The sequence below is a fragment of the Trichosurus vulpecula genome, chromosome 1 (genome assembly GCF_011100635.1).
Source record: "Trichosurus vulpecula isolate mTriVul1 chromosome 1, mTriVul1.pri, whole genome shotgun sequence".
Classification (NCBI taxonomy): Eukaryota; Metazoa; Chordata; class Mammalia; order Diprotodontia; family Phalangeridae; genus Trichosurus; species Trichosurus vulpecula.
This window is the reverse complement of record NC_050573.1, coordinates 15,290,299-15,308,745: the sequence shown is the minus strand read 5'-3', so window position 1 is coordinate 15,308,745 and position 18,447 is coordinate 15,290,299. Positions and strand designations below refer to the sequence as shown.

The 18,447-nt window shown below is 54.2% G+C and overlaps 1 protein-coding gene across 3 annotated transcripts in view; it reads right to left on the bottom strand.

Moving 5' to 3' along the window:
* Window positions 1-6,703: 6,703 nt before the first annotated feature.
* Window positions 6,704-18,447, bottom strand: part of ASCC2 (activating signal cointegrator 1 complex subunit 2) — a 38,111-nt gene continuing 26,367 nt past the window's right edge. For 2 of the 3 annotated variants that reach the window (XM_036740752.1, XM_036740753.1), the window contains 6 exons: window positions 17,769-17,986; window positions 16,821-16,940; window positions 12,561-12,788; window positions 11,493-11,592; window positions 9,999-10,078; window positions 6,705-9,556 (listed from right to left, as the gene is read on the bottom strand). In XM_036740752.1, coding sequence (XP_036596647.1) covers window positions 9,385-9,556; window positions 9,999-10,078; window positions 11,493-11,592; window positions 12,561-12,788; window positions 16,821-16,940; window positions 17,769-17,986 — 918 coding nt within the window. In that variant the 3' untranslated portion in view covers window positions 6,705-9,384. Of the gene's footprint in view, window positions 9,557-9,998; window positions 10,079-11,492; window positions 11,593-12,560; window positions 12,789-16,820; window positions 16,941-17,768; window positions 17,987-18,447 lie in introns of all 3 variants that reach the window. The other variant, XM_036740751.1, reaches the window with a different exon arrangement.

Here is an 18,447-nt window from a genome sequence, read left to right as displayed (position 1 = left end):
AAACTGATCCCTAATTAGACTGCCACCAAATGGAATGGATTTTGGCAAGGGGATAGCTGAAGAGCTGACATTTGTGTGCAGTACTTTAAAGCTCATGAAACACTTTACTTACTTTGACTTATTGGATTCTCACAAGGGCCTTGTGAAGTTAGGTGCTATTATCATCCTCATTGTGACACATGAGGAAACTGAGGCTGAGTAAATGACCTTGCCAGGGTTACTGAGCTGGTAAGTATCTGAGGCAGGATTTGAACTCATATCATCCGGACTCCAAGTCCAGTGTGCTCTCCATTGTACCAGGATTCCTCTCTCCATCACTGGAAGTCTGTAAGAGGATGCTGGATGCCTGCTGGTCAGAGATGCTGTACGGGTACCCATTGGATCAGATGCCCTCCGAGGTCCTTTCCAGCTTTAAGATTCTGTGACTTCCTAATTCTTTGACACCCCAAATTTGCCAGTTACTCATAGGGTAGTATTAGGCAAATCACTTCCCTCTCTGGAATGGAGACAGAGGATCAGATTTAATTCTGGAAAGGCCATTAAGTCCAACCCGAGTAACCCACTTATTTTATGCATGAGGCCAAACACTCTGTCTGGCATTCAAAGCCTTGCCTAACCTGGTCCCTCCTCCCTCTCCAGTCTTCTCACACCTAACTCCCCAACACATATTCTTTGATCCTATGACACCCATCTCCTGACTGCTTCATGAATAAGACATTTCATCTCCCAGCGATGGACATTTTCTCTCATGTCCCCCATACCCAGAATGCACCCATTCCCCCATGTCTGCCTCCCAGCTTTGCTGGATTCAAGCACCAACTAAAATTCCATTTTCTACAGAAAGCGCTCCCTAAGTCCTCTGAATTCCAGCGTCTTCCTCCGTTGATTCCTTATTTATCCTGCTTTTTGTATATATTTGCTTACTTACAGTTAGTTCCTCCGTTAGATGATAAGCTCCCTGAGGGCAGAGGCTGGCTTTTGCGAGAACTTAGCACTGAGAGAAATGGTTATTACTCACCAATGTCTTGGGGAGATTCAGAACTCTCCCCTTCTCCCAAATCCCAGATTTTTACAAGTTCAGCCTCTTGAAGGACATTGCTGAGGACGACGGCAGGAACTTTTCTCATTTCGGTCGGACCACACCCACTTTACAAGGAATTTAACCTAAGGTGGGGAAGCCTGTCGTGGTCTACTGGAGCTTCTGTGCAGAGGGATCCTTCCGAGGGTAGAGATATTTTCCATGCGATGTCACTCTTAGCTCCTCATTTGAAGGGTGTACTGTGAGCCTGACACCTTGATGGTCTTTGGTGTAGGAGAGACGGCCGAATGACTACCCTTTTATTAATAACCTGCTGGTCTTATTGATAAAATGATTAACCTAGCAACTGTGTCTCTCTAAAGTGTTTAATCATCCCAGCACGGTGCCTGGCACATAGTAGGTGCTTAATAAAGATTTATTGATTGATTCCTTATTCCAGGCTCTTTTTTTTTGTCACATTACTGATCCCATTGGCCTACTTTCCTGACCTTGGCATTCTTACCTCCATGCTTTTGCACAGGCTATCCCCCACACCTGGTATGCCCTTCCCTCCACACCTCAATCTCTCACTTCTTTCAGCACTCAGGCTGAGCCGTGCTCCAGCTTCTACAGGAGGGCTTTCCTGATTTCCTGTGGTTCTTCGTGCTTTCTCCTGCCTCCAATTTTCCTATATATACTCATCTGTTTATGTGATGTATTCCCACCCCACCCCCACCCAGTGTGTGAGCTGTCTGCATACAGGGGCTGATTTCAAACCCGTCTTCCCTGTCCCTAGTGCCTAGCACAGTGCCTGGAATGTAATCGTGGATGCCTATTGAGTTGAATCATGTACATTCAAGTAGGATTCAGAAGGATCTGCTGGGACTTGAACCCCAGCCCTCTGACTCTAGACCTGAGGCTCTCTCCACAGAATTTTGCCACCTGAATCTTAAGAGTTGTTGTTGGGTCATTTCAGTCGTATCCGACTCTCCTTGGCCCCTTTTGGGGTTTTCTTGGCAGAGGTACTTTGCCATTTCCTTCTCCAGCTCATTTTCTAGATGAGGAAATGAGGCAAACAGGGTGGAGTGACTTGCCCAGGGTCACGCAGCCAGTGTCTGAGACTGGATTTGAACTCAGGAAGATGAGTGTTCCTGAACACAGTGGGAGCAAAATAAACATTCGTTGACGTTGCAGGTCCTCAGTAAAGGCATGTCGGATTGGAGCGGTGAACCGGACAAAGGTCTGTCCTTCCTGGACCAATCGATGCCAAGTGAGGCATCCCAAGCCTCCTAGGCGAGATCCAGGAGGCGCTCGTAGGTGCTGGGGCTTGACGGGTCCATGTGTCCCCTGGCTGAGAGAGAGTGGTTGGGGCTGAGTCATGGAGCCTTTCTGCAGACAAGCGCTGGAGTCTCTTCTTGCCAGGATCGAAGGCACCAGGAACGCCTGGGCCGGGAGAAAGGGGGTGTTGATGGGGAGGGCTCGGCTCATGGGGGATTTGGCTGATCCTCAGATCTCCTGCCAGAAGGAGACTCACTATCAGCTTTCTGCTCAGGCTCCGGTAGCCAGCGAGGTTTCGGCTTTGGCTGGGGCGGCATCTACAAGCGTCTTCTCCTTGAGTGATTAGGGAGGTCGGGCGATATTTCTCAGACACTCCGATCCACCTGAGGCTCCCCTCAGGTCTGCCATGGGACCGGGGGTCAGGAGGTCTCCAGTTTAGCCTTTCAGAAAACACAAGGTAAATTGGTCAGGCGAGATGGGAAGGCAGGTTTATCTTCTTCTAAGCGAGTTCCCATCAAACATCCTTTGACCGAATACTCTCCCAAGGCCTGGAGGGGCCTTGGAGGGCTCTCCGAGCTGGCTTCTGTAGAAAGTGGCTTTGCCTTCAAAGCTTTGCGCTGGCAGTCCCCAGGTGTGGCGCAGGTTCTCCCTGTCCCAATTCCCATGGACTCAGAGACATAAGTGGGTAGAACAGGGAGTCCCACGCAGCTACCTGGAGTCTGTTCAATAAGCAATGGGTTTGGGGACGTGGTGGCCCTTTTAAACCTTAGAGCACAGGAGAAATGAGTGAACATTAAGGGCTGGCTTATTATGTCAATCAAAGAGCCAAGGGGGCAGCTAGGCCTGAAGTCAGGAAGACCTGAGTTCAAATTCAGCCTCAAATACTTCCTAGCTTTGTGACCCTGGGCAAGTCACTTTACCCTATTTGCCTCAGTTTCTTCATTTGTAAAATGAACTGGAGAAGGAAATGGCAGACCACTGCAGTATCTTTGCCAAGAAAAAACCTAAACAGAGTCAGAGAGAGTTAGACACGACCGAACAACAGTGAAAATACCAGGGATACAAAAAGAAGCTAGAGAGTCTCTGCCTCGATTGTAATAGGGGAAGACAATACGTTCCCAGGTGAAGAAGAGTGGCCAGGAAGGGATTGCTCTCACGAGTCCCAGGGACGGTGAGTGGCAGAATTAGTCACGGGTGATTGATTGACGCGGCCTTTCCAGGAAGAGAGGTGATTATTTGATCACGGTTCCTGGAATTATTCTCATTCTTATTCAAACGAGGCCTGATTTGGTCCCCTCCAACCCAGACATGACTACAAAGACCCTTTGCAGCAGGAGCCCATGGGCTGCCTGCGAAAGCCCGTGGACCTTTCTCAGAAGAACCTTTTAAATTTATTAAAAAAAATCAAGAGTATCACAAAGGAAACTAAAAATACTGAAATACAGATATAAATTTTCCCTGCAGAAGTCCACAGAGCCCAAGTTAAGGAGCCCTGCCTCTGCGATAGTCCTGACAAATCATCATCCAGCCTCTGCTTGGAGCCCTTCACCACCTCCCAAGCCGGTGCAGGCCACTCTGGGGCGGCTCTCGTTGGGCAGAAACTTTTCTTGACCCCCAGACTCAGTTTCTCCTCTAGTTCCTGGTTTTTCTCTCCTCTGCGGCCATGCAAACAAGGGTAAACACTCTTCCCAATGGTAACCTTTCACGTGATGGAATGAGATTTCCCCCTGGGGTGGTCTCGTGCCACCATGAAAAGCAGCCAGATTTGGAGGAAAGAGCCCTGACTGGGAGTTGGGAGTCCCTGCTCCTTGTCCTTGCTGACTGTACTTCTGGAGAAAAGCAATGTTGTATGAGTGAATTTGGAGTTAGAAAAACCTGGGTTCAAATCCCACCTCGGCTACTGCTGTACCTGAGGAAGATATGTAACTTCTCTGCCTTAATGTCCCTATCTGTAAAATGGGTGTGATTTCTATCTCATGAGGGTGGGTGTTGAATGAGTAAGTGGATCCGGACACCCTGGGCAAGCAGAAAGCACCATGCCAATAAATGCAGACATTCCCCTGCCTCGCTGAAGCGCCCTGACCAGGATGGTGAGAAGCTTGCTGTCTGCCTCTGCCCTGGCCACATTCTGCTTAGTTCTGGATGCCTCATTTCAGGAAGTTCCTGGATGAGCTGGGGAGAGGCCAGAAAGCTGGGGCAGGGCCTTTGGGTCACACCACATGAAGAGCCCCAGAGGGAGGAAGCATCACTGAGGTGTTCAAGTCTTTGAAGGGCCGTCTCGTGGAGGAAGGTTTCATCTTGGTCTGCTCCGCTGAAGAGGGTAGAACCAGAAGCCCTGGGAAGTCATAGGAGGCAGATTTAGCCTAGATCTTAGGGAAATCTTCCAAACAAGTCAGACCTGTCTGAAAGGGGAATGGACTGCCTGGGAGATGGTGAGCTCCCCATCCCTGGAGTTATCCAACTAGAGGCAGGATGGTTTGGTTGGGGGTAGTGTAGAAGGGGTTCTTGTTCTAGGATGGGTTGGAATAGATGCTCTGAGGTCCCTTCCAGCTCTGATTCTAGGCAGTGACCCATCCAAGGCCATTCAGTGGTACTCCACCTCAAATATGCCTTACTACATGCACAATGACCCTAAGGCCGTGCCAGGCATGAGTTGGCCCGGCTTCCCTAGTGATCAAGCTGACCAGTGGGAAGCAGTCTGCTGAGCAGCGTTTAAGGCCTTCCTTCCAATATGTCTCAGGTAGGGAGAGGAGCACATTAGGGCAGCAGCAAAGATGGACTGCCCTTCCAGCTCACCAGCATTGACCTGGCCCTCACCCGCTCTGGATCCCAGGGCTCTAGGAGCACCAGAAGCTGCCTGACCAGCTAAGGGACCGTGAGTCACGAGCCTGGCCTCACCAGAAGCCAAGAGCTGACTTGAGGCGTTAGGAAGGAATGCCGGCTGATTCTTTTATGCCATTCGAACCTTCTGAAAAGCAGAATGAATAGAACTATACTTCCCACCCTCCTCCTCATCTTTGGTTCTTCATTGGCACAGCTCCTAGTGATGGCTTGTTTTTGGCTGGTCCTCCCTCCTCCTGTGTCCCTCCTCTAGTCTCTCTCCTCCCTGTCCCTCTCTCCCCTCATTTTGCTCTCTCCTCTTGCCGCCCTTTTGCTTCCTATCTCTGCATCAGAGAGGGCTGAGGCTCCCCTCATAGCCCCAAGCCCAGGGCTAACCACCCCCACCCATCTTAGGCCTCTCTTATCCCCCTTGAAATATCCCACAGACCTCCTAGAAGATGGGGCCAGAACTCTCAGGCTGTTGTCCCAGCTCTGCTTCATCCCCGTTATGTTTGAATTTGTATATACTTTTATTTCGGTCAACGCTCCAAGAAATTAATTCAGGCTTTTCACTGGCAGGTCAAATACTGAAGCTGAAGCTTAAATACTTGGCCACATAAGACAGGCCTCATTGGAAAACACCCTGATGTTGGGAAAGACTGAAGGTCAAAGAAGGGGACGGCAGAGGATGGGATGGGGAGATGCACATGAGCTCGGTCAGACTTCAGGAGATATTGGAGGACAACAGGGCCTGGCCTGCTGCGGCCATGACTGAACACCACACTTCCCAGGGTAATTTCAAGGACCAAATGAGACGATGTATGTGGTGTGCATTGCAAACCTTAAAATACTAGATAATGTTATTAGCTATCAGATGCTTACTGATTAAACTTGGACAAACTGCTTTCCCTCACTATCTGTTTCTTTATCTACAAAATGGGGAGACAGAAAGAAATGCCCTCCAAGCCCTGTTCTGAAATCCTGTGACCCTAAGGGGAATTCTCACCCCTATCCTAGCAGAGTTCCAGTCAATTACTTGCCGTTTACGTGTGGATGTATGTATTTTTCAACATGAGCTCATCTTAGGGTGCAGCTTATATTTAAAACAATATGGCTCTTTCTTTGCAGGAGATACCATAGCTGTATATAAAATGGCCCACGACCAGATAACCAGAATGGCAAAGGGTTGCCAATATTGGGAAATCTCAAATGTATGACATTCCTGGGTCGGACTAGAGGGTCCACAAAGCCTCCTGCCAACTTGGAACTGTCATGATTCCGAAGTGAACCCACGCTGGGACCTGAGAAATGGGAGGCCCTGGCCAGCACGCCACAATTGTACCAGGTGCAGCCAGCTCAGCCCTTGGGGAGGGGGACTGAATGTCCCCTTCTCCCTCCCCGGAGTGCCATCCTCTCTCCTGACCTCATCCCAACCCGTCCTGCACCCGGGGCCTTTGGGAGCAAGGATAGGGCTGAAAGGAAGGGAGAAGGCAGGAGTCCAGGCTCCTGGGGACTGGGAGAAGGTCAGAGGGAAGGGAGGGAGGGAGCAGCCACTTCCAATGACAAATCTCATCCCACAACATCTGTTCATCCACCAAATGTTTATTAAGCCCTTAACCTCGTGCAGGGTGGGCCTTGTTGGGTACAAAGTTAAGTGAGACATAGTCCCTGCCCTTGTGGAGCTTACAGTCTACCAAGGATAAGAAACCACCAGAGTATTCCATAAGTGCATTAGAGTTATAAAACAAAGTGCTCCGTGAGGGAAGGGTGAGGGTGAAACCAGGACAGGCTTCCTGGAGGAGGTGCTGTTGGAATTGGGCTTTGAAGGGTGGGTCTAAAGTCATAGGCAAAGAGGGAGAGGGAAGACATTTCCAGCATCAGGAAGAGTTGTGAGCAAAGGCACAAGTGTTTAGGAGGCAGTTGCCAGTCAGTTGGGCGGGAGTGTCAAAGGGCAGGGAAGCGAGATGCCCGCAGGAAGAGGGAAGTGATGGCAAAGGGAAGAGAGGCCAGCTCAGCTCCTTCCTTCCTTCCTCCACCCCAACAAAGACTGACCACTGTGACCGCCTCTCACCTCCCTGTCTGTACCGACCACTAGTGGGGTCGGTGATCTTGTCATGTGTGTGTCTAACAATGCACCCTTGAGTGTGCGTTTATGAGTGTGAGCCCTATGAAGACTGACCGTTGTGACTGCCTCTCACCTCCCTGTTTGCACTGACCACCTGGCCCTCAGCTGGCATGGCTGTGGGACATCCCTGGTGGGGTCGGTGGTCTTGTCGTGTGTGTGTGTCTAACGATGCACCCTTGAGTGTGTGTGTGAGCCCCATCAAGACTGACCACTGTGGCTGCCTCTCACCTCCCTGTCTGCACTGACCACCTGGCCCTCAGCCACCATGGCCATGGGGCATCCCCAGTGGGATCGGTGGTCTTGTCGTGTGTGTGTGTGTGTGTGTGTGTGTGTGTGTGTGTGTGTGTCTAACAATGCACCCTTGAGTCTGTGTGTGAGTGTGAACCCCATGAAGCCAGATCCCCAGCCCCTACCCCAACCCCTGGGGCATCACACGATGAGTGTAGACATGCCGGCCCTCCCCAGCTCAACTGTAAACTCAAGGATGTGAGCCAAGGTTTGGATACATTCTGCGACATGTCCCCTCATGGTGCCTAGCACAGTGGTACAAAAAGAGGGGCTTGTTTGTTGAATGAATGCAGGTGGGGGAGGGACAAGAGATTGGGATGTTTCCGCCGAGAAGTCCGGGAAGGGAATGGAAGCCATGACATTGCTGATTGACCTGCTGAGTGGCCACTGGGAACCCCCAACCATCTGACTCCTTTGCTAAGAAGTCTCTGCCAGGAAGATGTGGTTCATGGTTCCATGCCAAGACGCTGGAGAGAAATGGTGACCTGGACAAAGAGCCACACTGTCTATGAGGACGGACTGCTCCAAGGTCATCCTCAGAGGGCCCGGGTCCAGTATGAGGGTGGGGGCACCAGCTGGCACCTTCTCCTGCATCCTCAGTGGTGCAGAGAGAACGCAAGCCGACGCAGAGAGAAATTGCTATTGATTTTCACTTGTGTGGGTTGACCTAACAAAGCTCATTTGTCAAGCGCCTGTCTGCCTCTCCAGTTAATATGCTCATCCCCAATGTGGGAGAATAAATCGTCTTCGTCCAGGGGGTGATTTGTCAGGCCCGGCCAGCCTGGGCAAGGGGGGGTTCCCAGCAGAGCAGCATTAATGGAGTTCACTCAATGGCCGGAGCTGAAATCAGCTCCCAGAAAACCCTTGGCCTCTTGGGGGCCCTTGGCTACAAGCGGTGATTGTATTATTTACTACTGGCCAAGGCCAGGGCAGGGGAAGGAAGGAATCAGCGATGATTTGTGCCCTGGGCCCTGGTGGCAACCGGTGTGGACAGGCTGGCTGGGGGAGGGGCCGCCCAGTGATCCTCTCTGCTGCTTCCCCCCTCCCCCAATCATCCCTGGGATTTCTACACGCTGATTCCCTCCCATCTTATTTCTGAAGGGTGTGGAATGCCAAGAGCCCTGGTCTGAGAATTGAGGGGCCAGGGCTCTCCTCCAGCCCTGAGACTAACTCAATGTCCAAGTCCCTTCCCTCTGAGGGCCTCGGTCTCCTTCTCTGTGAAATGGAAATAAGATCACCAGGATGACTGTGAGCATCAGACGAGACAGAAAGGAAAGACTTGAGAAAACTCTCACCCGTAGCACACACAGGATGGATGGGTACGAGTGCTTCCTGGTGCCTGCCACCGCTGCTGCCATGGGGCCCAGAAGCTGGAGCGTGGAATGGAAGGGGGCCGCTGGCCCTTCATGGATAATGCCAATGGCTTCAGAGAGTTTATTTGTGGGTCTTATGTACAGAATTCTTGCCACGCCCTGCATGAGGAGGAAGGCCTGTCGGGGGTCCCAGGTGGTCCTGGGGACCACCCACGACATGTGCTCAAGTTCGGCAGCCCTGGAGTCAGGTCACTGGTGGATAAGGCACTCGGTGGTCAGAGGGAAGGATCCTGGAGTCGGCCGCCGGCCCCGGCTCACCGCGGGCCTGAAAGCCCTTTTCTGGGGCCTGCGCAGCGGACGCATCCTGGAAGGGAAGACAACAAGCTCTCGGGCCTCAGTCCAAGCGACAGCTGGCAGGGAGGCATGGAGGAGCAGTCAGTCAGAATCACAAATGGCCTTGGGTCCAATGCTTTGGCTAGAGGGGAGGGGGCCAGTCTGGCCTCCGAGGGGGGTGGGGGAGAGGGGGAAGAGGAGGGGCGCTTTCAGGATGGGATCATGCCCTTGGTCCTCTTCCTGTCCGCCATGAGCCGCCGGTTGTGATTGGCCCTCGCCCCCTTGTTGGCTTCCTTCCTCCGGCGCTCCTGGGTGGTCTCCCGGCTCTGCCCGTGGCCCCGTGGGTTGCCAGCGACTGCCGAAGAGCCATCATGCCTGTACCTGGGCAGGAAAAACACCCCCCAGTTGTGGATTTGGGGTGCATTTTGGGGGAGAGGGGTACTGCTCAGGCCTCCTTATGGGGGGCTGAAAGGTGAGGACAACCTTGAGGGCTCCACCTCAGCCCAAGTTCTCTGATTTGCAGAATGAGAAGAAGCCAGCTTTCAGAACCAAAGAAGGACTAAGGAGATGAGTGTAGGGCACTCTGGGAGAAAAGGTGCCGTGCAGCCAGGGTGCAGGCCAGGAAAGACCAGGGCAAGGAGAGGCCCGAGGAGCAAAGCACACCTTCAGGGCCAGCTCCGACAAGACCCAGAGCCCTCCATGATGTGCCAGAGGGAAGCTTCTGGGTCTGGGATTCAGGAGAGGCCGGAGCAGCCTGAGATGAGGACCCTGCTAAGCAGCAGGGCCTGCCTGCCCCTCCTCCTCCCCAGCCAGCCTCGCTCACCCTCTCCGGGCCAGGTGGGCCATTCGCTGGGCTTCGGCTCGCTCCCTCAGCACGGCTGGGTCCTGCACAAAATGATCCGGCTATGGAGGGAAGAGGAGACACAGTTTTGAGCCAGGATTTCTTCCCTGCATGAGGCCATTAGTGACATCCTCCAGGATGCCCAGGACCACGGAAGAGGAGAATAGAGCATCCATAGGACCATCAATGTGAATCAGAGGTTAAGTGACTCACCCAGGGCAACACAGTTAGTAAGGGCTTAAGGCAGGATTGGAACGCGGGTCTCTCTGACCTATTGGACCCAAGCAGATGGTCCTTGAGCAGGGCCTGAGAAGCCCAGGTGTTTGTGCAGAGGAATTCCCATGGGGCTGCTCAGAAGAGATCATCTGTGCTCCTGACCTCACCTGAAGCTGGGCAATGCCGCATGCCGGGAAGAGATTCCCCTCCTTCCCTTCCCATCCATGAAGGACTTTCCCATCCTTCAAGGCCTCACTCAGGTGCCACCACCCCCATGGAGCCTTCACCAACAACGCCCCAAGGTAAAACACTGAGTCCCACCTGGAGCTTCTTCTAGGACTCTGCCCAAACCTCTCCCAGGTGCTGATTTCTCTTTTCCTCAAGCACAGGATTTGGGGCAGTGAGGGCCCCCCAGAGCCCATCTAGTCCAACTGGCCAGGACTGTGCCCATCACCCCCAGGCCGGCCCCTCCCAGAGGGCAGCCTCTGGCCCTTTCTAGCTGTGGCACAGAACACAGGCTTTGCTCATTAACGTGGCTGTTATTATTCATACCAGCTAAACTTATCCACAGCTTTCCGGCCGGCCTGGCACCCTACATTAATCATCTCACTCGATCACATATGAAGCTTCCTGTGGTGCGAGGAGGAAACTGATGCAAACAGAGGTTGAGTGATTCAACCAGGATAGATACTAGGAGGTATCCAAAGCAGGATTTGAACTCAGGTCTTCCCACCCAAATGAGATCAGATTGGTGAGAGCACTCAGCATGGTGCTGGCACACAGTAGGCACTCTATGAATGCTTATTCCCATCCCACCTTCACCTCGCTGGCTGAGGCCAGGAGGAGTTGAAGCAGCCCAGGGCAGCTTGGCTGAAGGAGGGTCTGGGCTCTGGTCTCAGGCGGCACCTCGGACAGCTCCCTCTCTGACCCATGCAATGAATGACCTTTAAGGTCCCTTGGGCCACAACAGGCTGTGCTTTTTCGACTCACAATCACCAAAGATGCTAAGGTCAGGTATGGACACACCACTGCCCCTGCCATAGTTGCCAGAGAAGCCCAGACATCTGGGGCATTTGGGGTGGCCCTGGGGGAGGTAGGGAGGGGACTGCACAGACCCTGGGCCCAGTGGGGACTCCCTCCCTCCCTCTCCTTCTTTCACCTGATGAGATGCACTGAGGGGTCCGGCAGCCCCTGGAGGGCTGGCCCATGCAATGGCAGTCTGAGGGGCCCCGGGAGGCTCAAAAAGGGAGAACAAGGTACCTTAGGGCCTTCTTCTTCAGCCTCTTCCTCTTCCTCTTCCTCATCATCAGGCCCCTCATGAGGCACTCTAGTTCTCAGCACCTGGGGAGTGGTGAATGGCCTGAGGGGTTGGAAACAAAGAAAGAGATGTCAGCAAATCTTCCTTGTACAGAACCCCGAGATCCTTCCCTACTGCCATATGAAGTCCTCCCTTTCCCCCCAGCTGCGAGCCCCCTTTCCTCAATTCTCTATTCACCCATCTGTCCATCCATCATGATTCCTTCTCTGGTCCTCTCCCCGCCCCCCAGGAGACTATAAGCCCCCTCAGGCAGGGAAGGTAGGGAACAAGGCAGAAGCTTAATAAATGGTTATGGAACATTGGAACAGGCTTTGTCCTCCCAGTGCCTGGTGCATAGAAAGTGCTTGTGAATGAATGAATGTTAAATAGTCCTGGAGAATGGAAGGGAAGGTGAATACATACAGGGAACTCAGGGTGGGATGTAGGTGGCTTTCCTGATAGGACAGGCTGGTGCACTCCCTCCCTCCCCATCAGGCAGGTCCCATCACACCTCAGTTCCTGGCAGCAGGAGGGCATATGGGGGGCAAGGGAGAGAAGCGCCACCACAGGCAGAATCTCTCATTCTTAAATGTGTCTCTTGTAAACAGTCTATGGTTGGATTTTTAATCCATTCTGTGATCTGCTTCAGTTTTATGGGTGAGTTCATCCCATTCACGCTCAAAGTTATAATGACTATCTGTCAATTTCTCATCTCTCTCTTTTATTAGAATGTAAGCCCCCTGAGGGCAGGGTGTGGGCCTCAGTATCTCTCTGCCCCAGCCCAGAGGAGCAGAATGCACCCTATTCACTGGGTCAGAATCCTCCCTTCCCTCTATCCAGCCCTGGATTCAGAGCGGGGAATCCCAAAGAGACGTTGGGCCTGGTATTTAGCTCCTCCGGGCCTCGGGGTCTTCCTTGATAGGGGGGTCCCTGCGGTCCCTCCTTCTAGAGCTCTAGGCTTTTTGTCCAGAGCACTACAGAAAAGTCACTGAGGCCTGGCCTGGGAGCCCCAGGAGACGAAGCCCACCCACCTCCGCGTGATAAGCTCATCGTCCGAGTCCGCGTCGTTGGCGCCCACTTGGTTGCCGTCATACGTGTCGTCATACTCGTCCTCATAGTCGTCCCTGCCGAGCTGGCCCTCGGCTCCCCCTTCCTGGACAGTGATCTCGTCCACCACCACACTGTACTGGCTGTAGCGCTCCCGCTGCTCCTGGACCACGCGCTTGTCATTTAGCAAGCTTCGTGTGTTCTCCCCTTTCCTGCAGAGGCAGTGAGGGGAAGGCAGGGAGGCTGGTCAGGGATGGCTGCAGGACCATGTTAGGCCCTCCACACTGGAAGGGCAGGGCAGAGACTCTCACTGAGGAGGTCTGGCCACCCTCACCCGCTCCTGGACCCAGGCTCTGGTCCTCCCTTCTGCGGACAGGCTGGGTTGGCACAGCTTGGCGCTGCATGTGGACACCAGAGCCCAGGTGCTAGCCTCCATGGGGCCTGGTCTGCCCACCATGGGTGGTGCACTCTGTCTTTGACTCTGAATTCCCTCCTCGGAGAGCACATGGTAACCCTCTGCAGGATTTAAGCCCCTGAAAGGCAGGCGTTGCTTTATCTTGGCCTCGGAGTCACCAGCACCTGGTCATCCTGGCTCAGTGACCCTGAGGAGGTCACTAAGGCTCTTGGTGGTCTGGACAACTCTAAGTGTATCAGTTGCAGAGATGGGGCTGATCTGCCTTGGTGGATGGAGTTTCCTCACCTGGAAGGGCCCTAGTCTGGGTCCCTTCCATCCTGACAGGGCTCCTGGTGTGGGAACAAGGAAGAGGCAGCAACAGGACTGAGGGGGCGGCGCACCAGGGCTAGTGACCTCAGCCAGCATTTCTGTGCTCTGCTCCATCTCAGGGGGGGTGCTGTTGACAACGCTTGAAAGGTGCCGTTAGGATCCCCAGTTTTACAAATGAGGAAACTGAGGCTGACAGAGGTCAGGTGACTTGTACACAGCACTCAGACCTTCCCGACTCCACCATTCTAGAATCAGAAAGCAGCCTCAGGGCTTGGAAGCCCTGTGTTCAAGTCCTATCAAAGACACATCCTGGCCATGTGACCATGTGACCTTCAGCTCTCAATGCCCCAGGTGGTAGGACTTTACACAGCAGGCACTGCCCAGAATCACACGGGGCGTCTTCCTCAATGGGATTTCCTTGAACCAACAAAATCCCAGGCCCAGGAAAGAAAAAGGTGACTCAGCATAGTCTGTGTGGAGTCTGGGAGCCCTGGGTGTGAGTACTACCTCTGACGCATCACGACGGGACCCAAGGCACTCAGCCTCACCTGTAAAATGGGTGTAATGCCAGTGGTACCCAGCTGCCTGGGTGCTTGTGAGGATCACGCAAGACACCGTGCACTGAGTATTCTTAAACCTTTAGAGGAAGGGCTATTTTACATCAAAATACGTGACATACCATCGTCAATGTTATTGGGAATTATCATAAGCCGGAAGGTGCCCTGGGGCACGTCCAGGACGGTCCATCACAGCATCTGACAATGGCAACTTGTGCTGTGGTCTCTCTCTCTCATTCTCTCTCTCTCTTCCCTTCTTTCTCCTTCTCTCTCTCTCCCTCTGTCTCTATCTCTCTCCCTGTCTCTCTCTCCCACCTACATCTCTCTCCTCACCTCCATCTCTGTCTTTCTCCCTCTCCATCTCTCTTCCCCTGACTCTCTCTCTCCTTCTGTCTCTATCTCTCTCCCTCTGTCACTATCTCTTTCTCTCCGTTTCTCTCTCCCCCTCCCTGTCTCTCTCATCTGTCTTTTCTCTCCACCAATCCTCCCCCCGCCAAAGTGTTTTAGCAACATTAGCTTCATTCATTCCTGAGTAGCCCTTGTGAGGGAGGGGCTGTGCTTATCCCCACTTTAAAGTTGACAAAGCTGAGGCTCAGAGGAGCTGAGTGGTTTGCCCAGTGCCACACCAAGGAGCTGAAATGAGATCTGAACCCAGATCTTCTGGAGTCCAAGGCTAGCACTCTCTCCTCTAGGCCACACAGTCTCCTAAGGAAGGGTCCTGGGATCCTACCATGTGCAGATCAGTTAAAGGCCTGGCCTGGAGAAGAGTCAGGGGAGGGAAGGGGGGAGGCCCTGATTACCGCTTCAAGGCTCTAAAGGCCGTCTGTCCTGGGGCAGAGGCCGGGGGGAGGTACAAGCAGCAGATTCTGACTTACTGTCAGAAAACAATGATCTGAGCTGTCCCGAGGTGGCCTGGGCAGCCTGGGGGTAGAGGGTCCCTCTCCTGGAGGCCCTCAATCAGGGATGCTGCAATCTGGTGGGACCTGGTGCCCCAAGGCCTCACGCAGCTTCCCTGGGCCCGTGATGCTTGGCGATGCCCATGGTGGCATGCCTTCCCCTAGAGCTGTGGGCTGGGAGGGCTCCTGAGTGCAGTAGGCATGCCATGACCTCATAAACAGAGCATTGTGCCAGCCACGCAGAGGGAGGCCTGCCCTCTGAGCCCCACACTGCCATTTCTACAAGGATGGCCTTGGTAACATCTGGGTCCTCGAGCAACTACACAGGACAAGAAGTTTCTCAGTATTTTCCCCTCTAATCCAACCCATTGCAGGATCCGAGGTCTAGACCAGAAGGACCACAGAGGCCCCCAGTCTAACCTGGCCCTTTACAGATGAGGAAACTGAGGCCAGAAACTTGCCAGGGTCACATAGGGAGTCAGCAGCAGAGGCAAAATTGGAACCCAGGTCCTCAGACACCAGGCAGAGCTTGGTCCACCAGGCCCACACACGGAACTGGGAATAATTTTAGCAAACATGAACTCAGTCCTTCAGATGAGGGAAGAGAGGCTCCGTGCTTAGTGCCTTGCACACAGTAGGCAATTAACAAATGTTTACAGATTGTTATTGGGAAGAAGAGATTTGCCCAGGGTCACCCATGTTATCGGTGGCACTGCCTCCCCCCACCTAGCCTCATCCCTGTCCCAATCATGCCACGCTGATGAGCTCGCAGGGGATTTTCCAGGAACCCTCCTCTGGCAATGAATCAGGAGCGGCTGCCCTATGACATCCCTCACACATCTCCGCTGAGAGGCTCTTTACCTTTGGGATTGTGCCTTGTCAGGGGTGGCCCAAGCAGGGATCAGGGGGGCAGGCAAGGGGGCAAGGGGGCACCTGATGAGCTCTGAGGCCCTTCTGACCCCACGTGTCTTTCTAGTTCACATTTCATCTGCTTATCTGGGCTCCTCAGCTAGCTTGAAAGCTCATGGAGGGCAGGGCCCTGGGTCAGTGCTCGGCCCTCGGGTGAAGAGCTGGCCCATGCCCCCTGGGCCCAGATGGCCAAGGCGAGGGCCCGGGTGAGGGAGGCCTGGCCAGCCCGGGTGAGGGAGCCATGGCTCAGCTTGGCTGCACCTTTAGTGGGCATGCACCCCTTCCCCCACAGCACCTCTGGGCCCTGCCTCTTCCTCCTCCTGGCACAGCTGCCAACCCAGGATAAAGATCTCGGGCTTGGTATTTGGGAGTGTTGCAATGGGGGTGACTAAGCAGTTTATAATCGTTGCTTCCTGCCTGGCCGGCTGGACAGCTTTGCCAGGGCTGGGGCAGCGGTGCCTGAGAAGAGATCTGGGCCTTGGGCAGAGCCCTCAGGTACCCTTAAAGGGGCACATCCAGATCCTGGGGAGGGCCTGTATCCCAGGGGAGGGCCAGGGCAACTAGACTAGCCTGAAGCCAGGCATCTCCCTGGCCTAACAACACCACTTATAATCAGTCAGTCAGTCAATAAATACCGGTTAAATGCCTAATATGTGCCAGGCACTGCAGCACAATAAGGACTAGAAAGCATCTTACGAGGCCCTCTAATGAACGGGCAAACAGGTGGCAGGCAGAGGGCTGACTTCCTGAGGTGTCCTAGCAAAGACGGGCTGCCCTGGCATGTAGTGAGCTCCCCATCCTTGGAGATCTCCAAACAGAGGCTGGCTGGCCACCTGTCGGGGATGCTGGGCCTCCAAGGTCAATGACTCAGAGCTAGAAGGGGCCTCAGAGGTCAGCCAGGCCAACACCCTCATTTTACGGACAAGGGGCTTCCCAAAGGTCACGTGGCAGGACTACTGAGGCACGCCCAAGGGCTTGAGGCAGGGGCTCCAGGGACATCTGCCAGGGCCCTCCTGTGCAGGGAGCACAGGACACTTCCTCCCAGGACTTGGGGGTCAGGCTCATTACATGCCATCACATTACATCAGGCTCAGACGTGCACCAGCCACACACTCGGCAGCCGGAGGCTTTCCCTCTCTCAGTTGCAGTCACACTCACCGCCTGCCTTTCTGCACACGTGACAGGTCCACAGTGTCTCTGCTGAAGACGTCAAACTCATCATTCTGGAAAACGTTATGGCGAGAATTGACCAGCGGGGTCGGGCCTGGCTGCATCTGCCTGAGGGAGAAAAAGAGATGGAACACACAGAGCCTCAGGAAGTGGGCCTGGGGCCTGCCCTGTGGCCTGGCAAGCCTGGGGTCCTGGGCCCAGACCACGCTGATGCAAGTTACACAGTCCAGGCCAAGAGGGGCAGGAGACGGACGTGAGGCCAGATTCTGGGGGACAGGGAAGAAGGGAGAACATGGGGTGGAACAGGACTCTCTGCTCACAAGCCACCAAAAGAGAAATCCTCCCCAGCTTCCATCCCTGCATGACGGGTGGGCTAACCCTGAAACAGCAACCTGCCCTCTTGCCTGGCTCCCTGAGTAGGCTGGGCCAGAAAAGACTTCAAAGAGGACTTGGCAGTGGCCCGGGGTCAGCTGAGACCTCGGGACCTCTAGGGAGCCCTCTGCTGTTGGCTGAGATCCGAGGACCCCTAGGGATCCCTCTGCAGTCAGCTGAGACTCAGGTACCCCCAGGGATCCCCCCTGTTGTCAGCGGAGGCCTAGGGACCTCTTCTCAGACTCCTGACTTTCAAAGCCCTCCATGAAATGTCTAGTATGACAAAGGAAACCAATTCTATAAAAATACAGGTTTCAACATCTTCAAAGAGCCAGCTCCAGGCCCCCCCCAGCCCGGATGGTCTCGATGGTCTCTTTCCCAGGGACCAGAAGAGCATCCGGGAGCCACCATCGACAGGGGGTCTGACAACTGCTGTCAGGAGAGCATGACCCAGTTCTTTGCGCCCCCGTCCCGGCCCAAAGGTGACATGGCCTCACAGGGTTCTGACAGGTCTCCTGCTCTCTGCCCCACCTTCCCGGGGGGCCAACCTCCTCAAACACACACCTATTCAGGGTGCGATCCAGGGAGCTCAGGGCCGGGGCCAGCCTCTCCTCCAGAATGTTGTTTATCACCTGCTCGGGGCTGTAGCCATAGTGCTCCAGGCAGGCCAGGATGAAGCCCTCCCCCAGGTCCGGCAGCAAGTCCTTAACCTGGGAGATCAGGGAGTCGAGCTGGACTCCGGAGACGCGAGGAGTAGGCGCAGCGGCGGCTGCTCCAGCACACTGTGGGACAACCAAAGGGGCAATGAGAAGGGCCCTGGATGAGTCAAGAAGACCCAGGCATGAAGACTGCCCTAGCCAGCACAAGCTGTGCGGCCCCGGGCCAAGTCAATCGATTTTCCTGGGCTTCAGCTTCATCAAACGTCAGGTGAGGCACTGTGGTTGGCGGCCTCCCAGACTGGAATCTAACCCTGACTCTGACTCGGTGGAAGCTACGAGAGGGAGCAGATCAGGGCCTCTGGGCTAAGCCCCAGTCCGGGGCCATGTGGCTGATGGCCTCCAGCCCTCCTTCCATCCCTGGTTCGGGCCTCCTGGAAGCCAACCCAGAGCTGGGCAGCTGTGCGGAGAGGGGAGACTTGGGAAGGTGCCTCATCTCTGCCCCACCAACCTTCTCTGGGTCTCAGTTTCCCCCTCTGTAATTAGGAGGATCAGCTCCGATGAGCCTTAGATTTGTAGCCTAATCA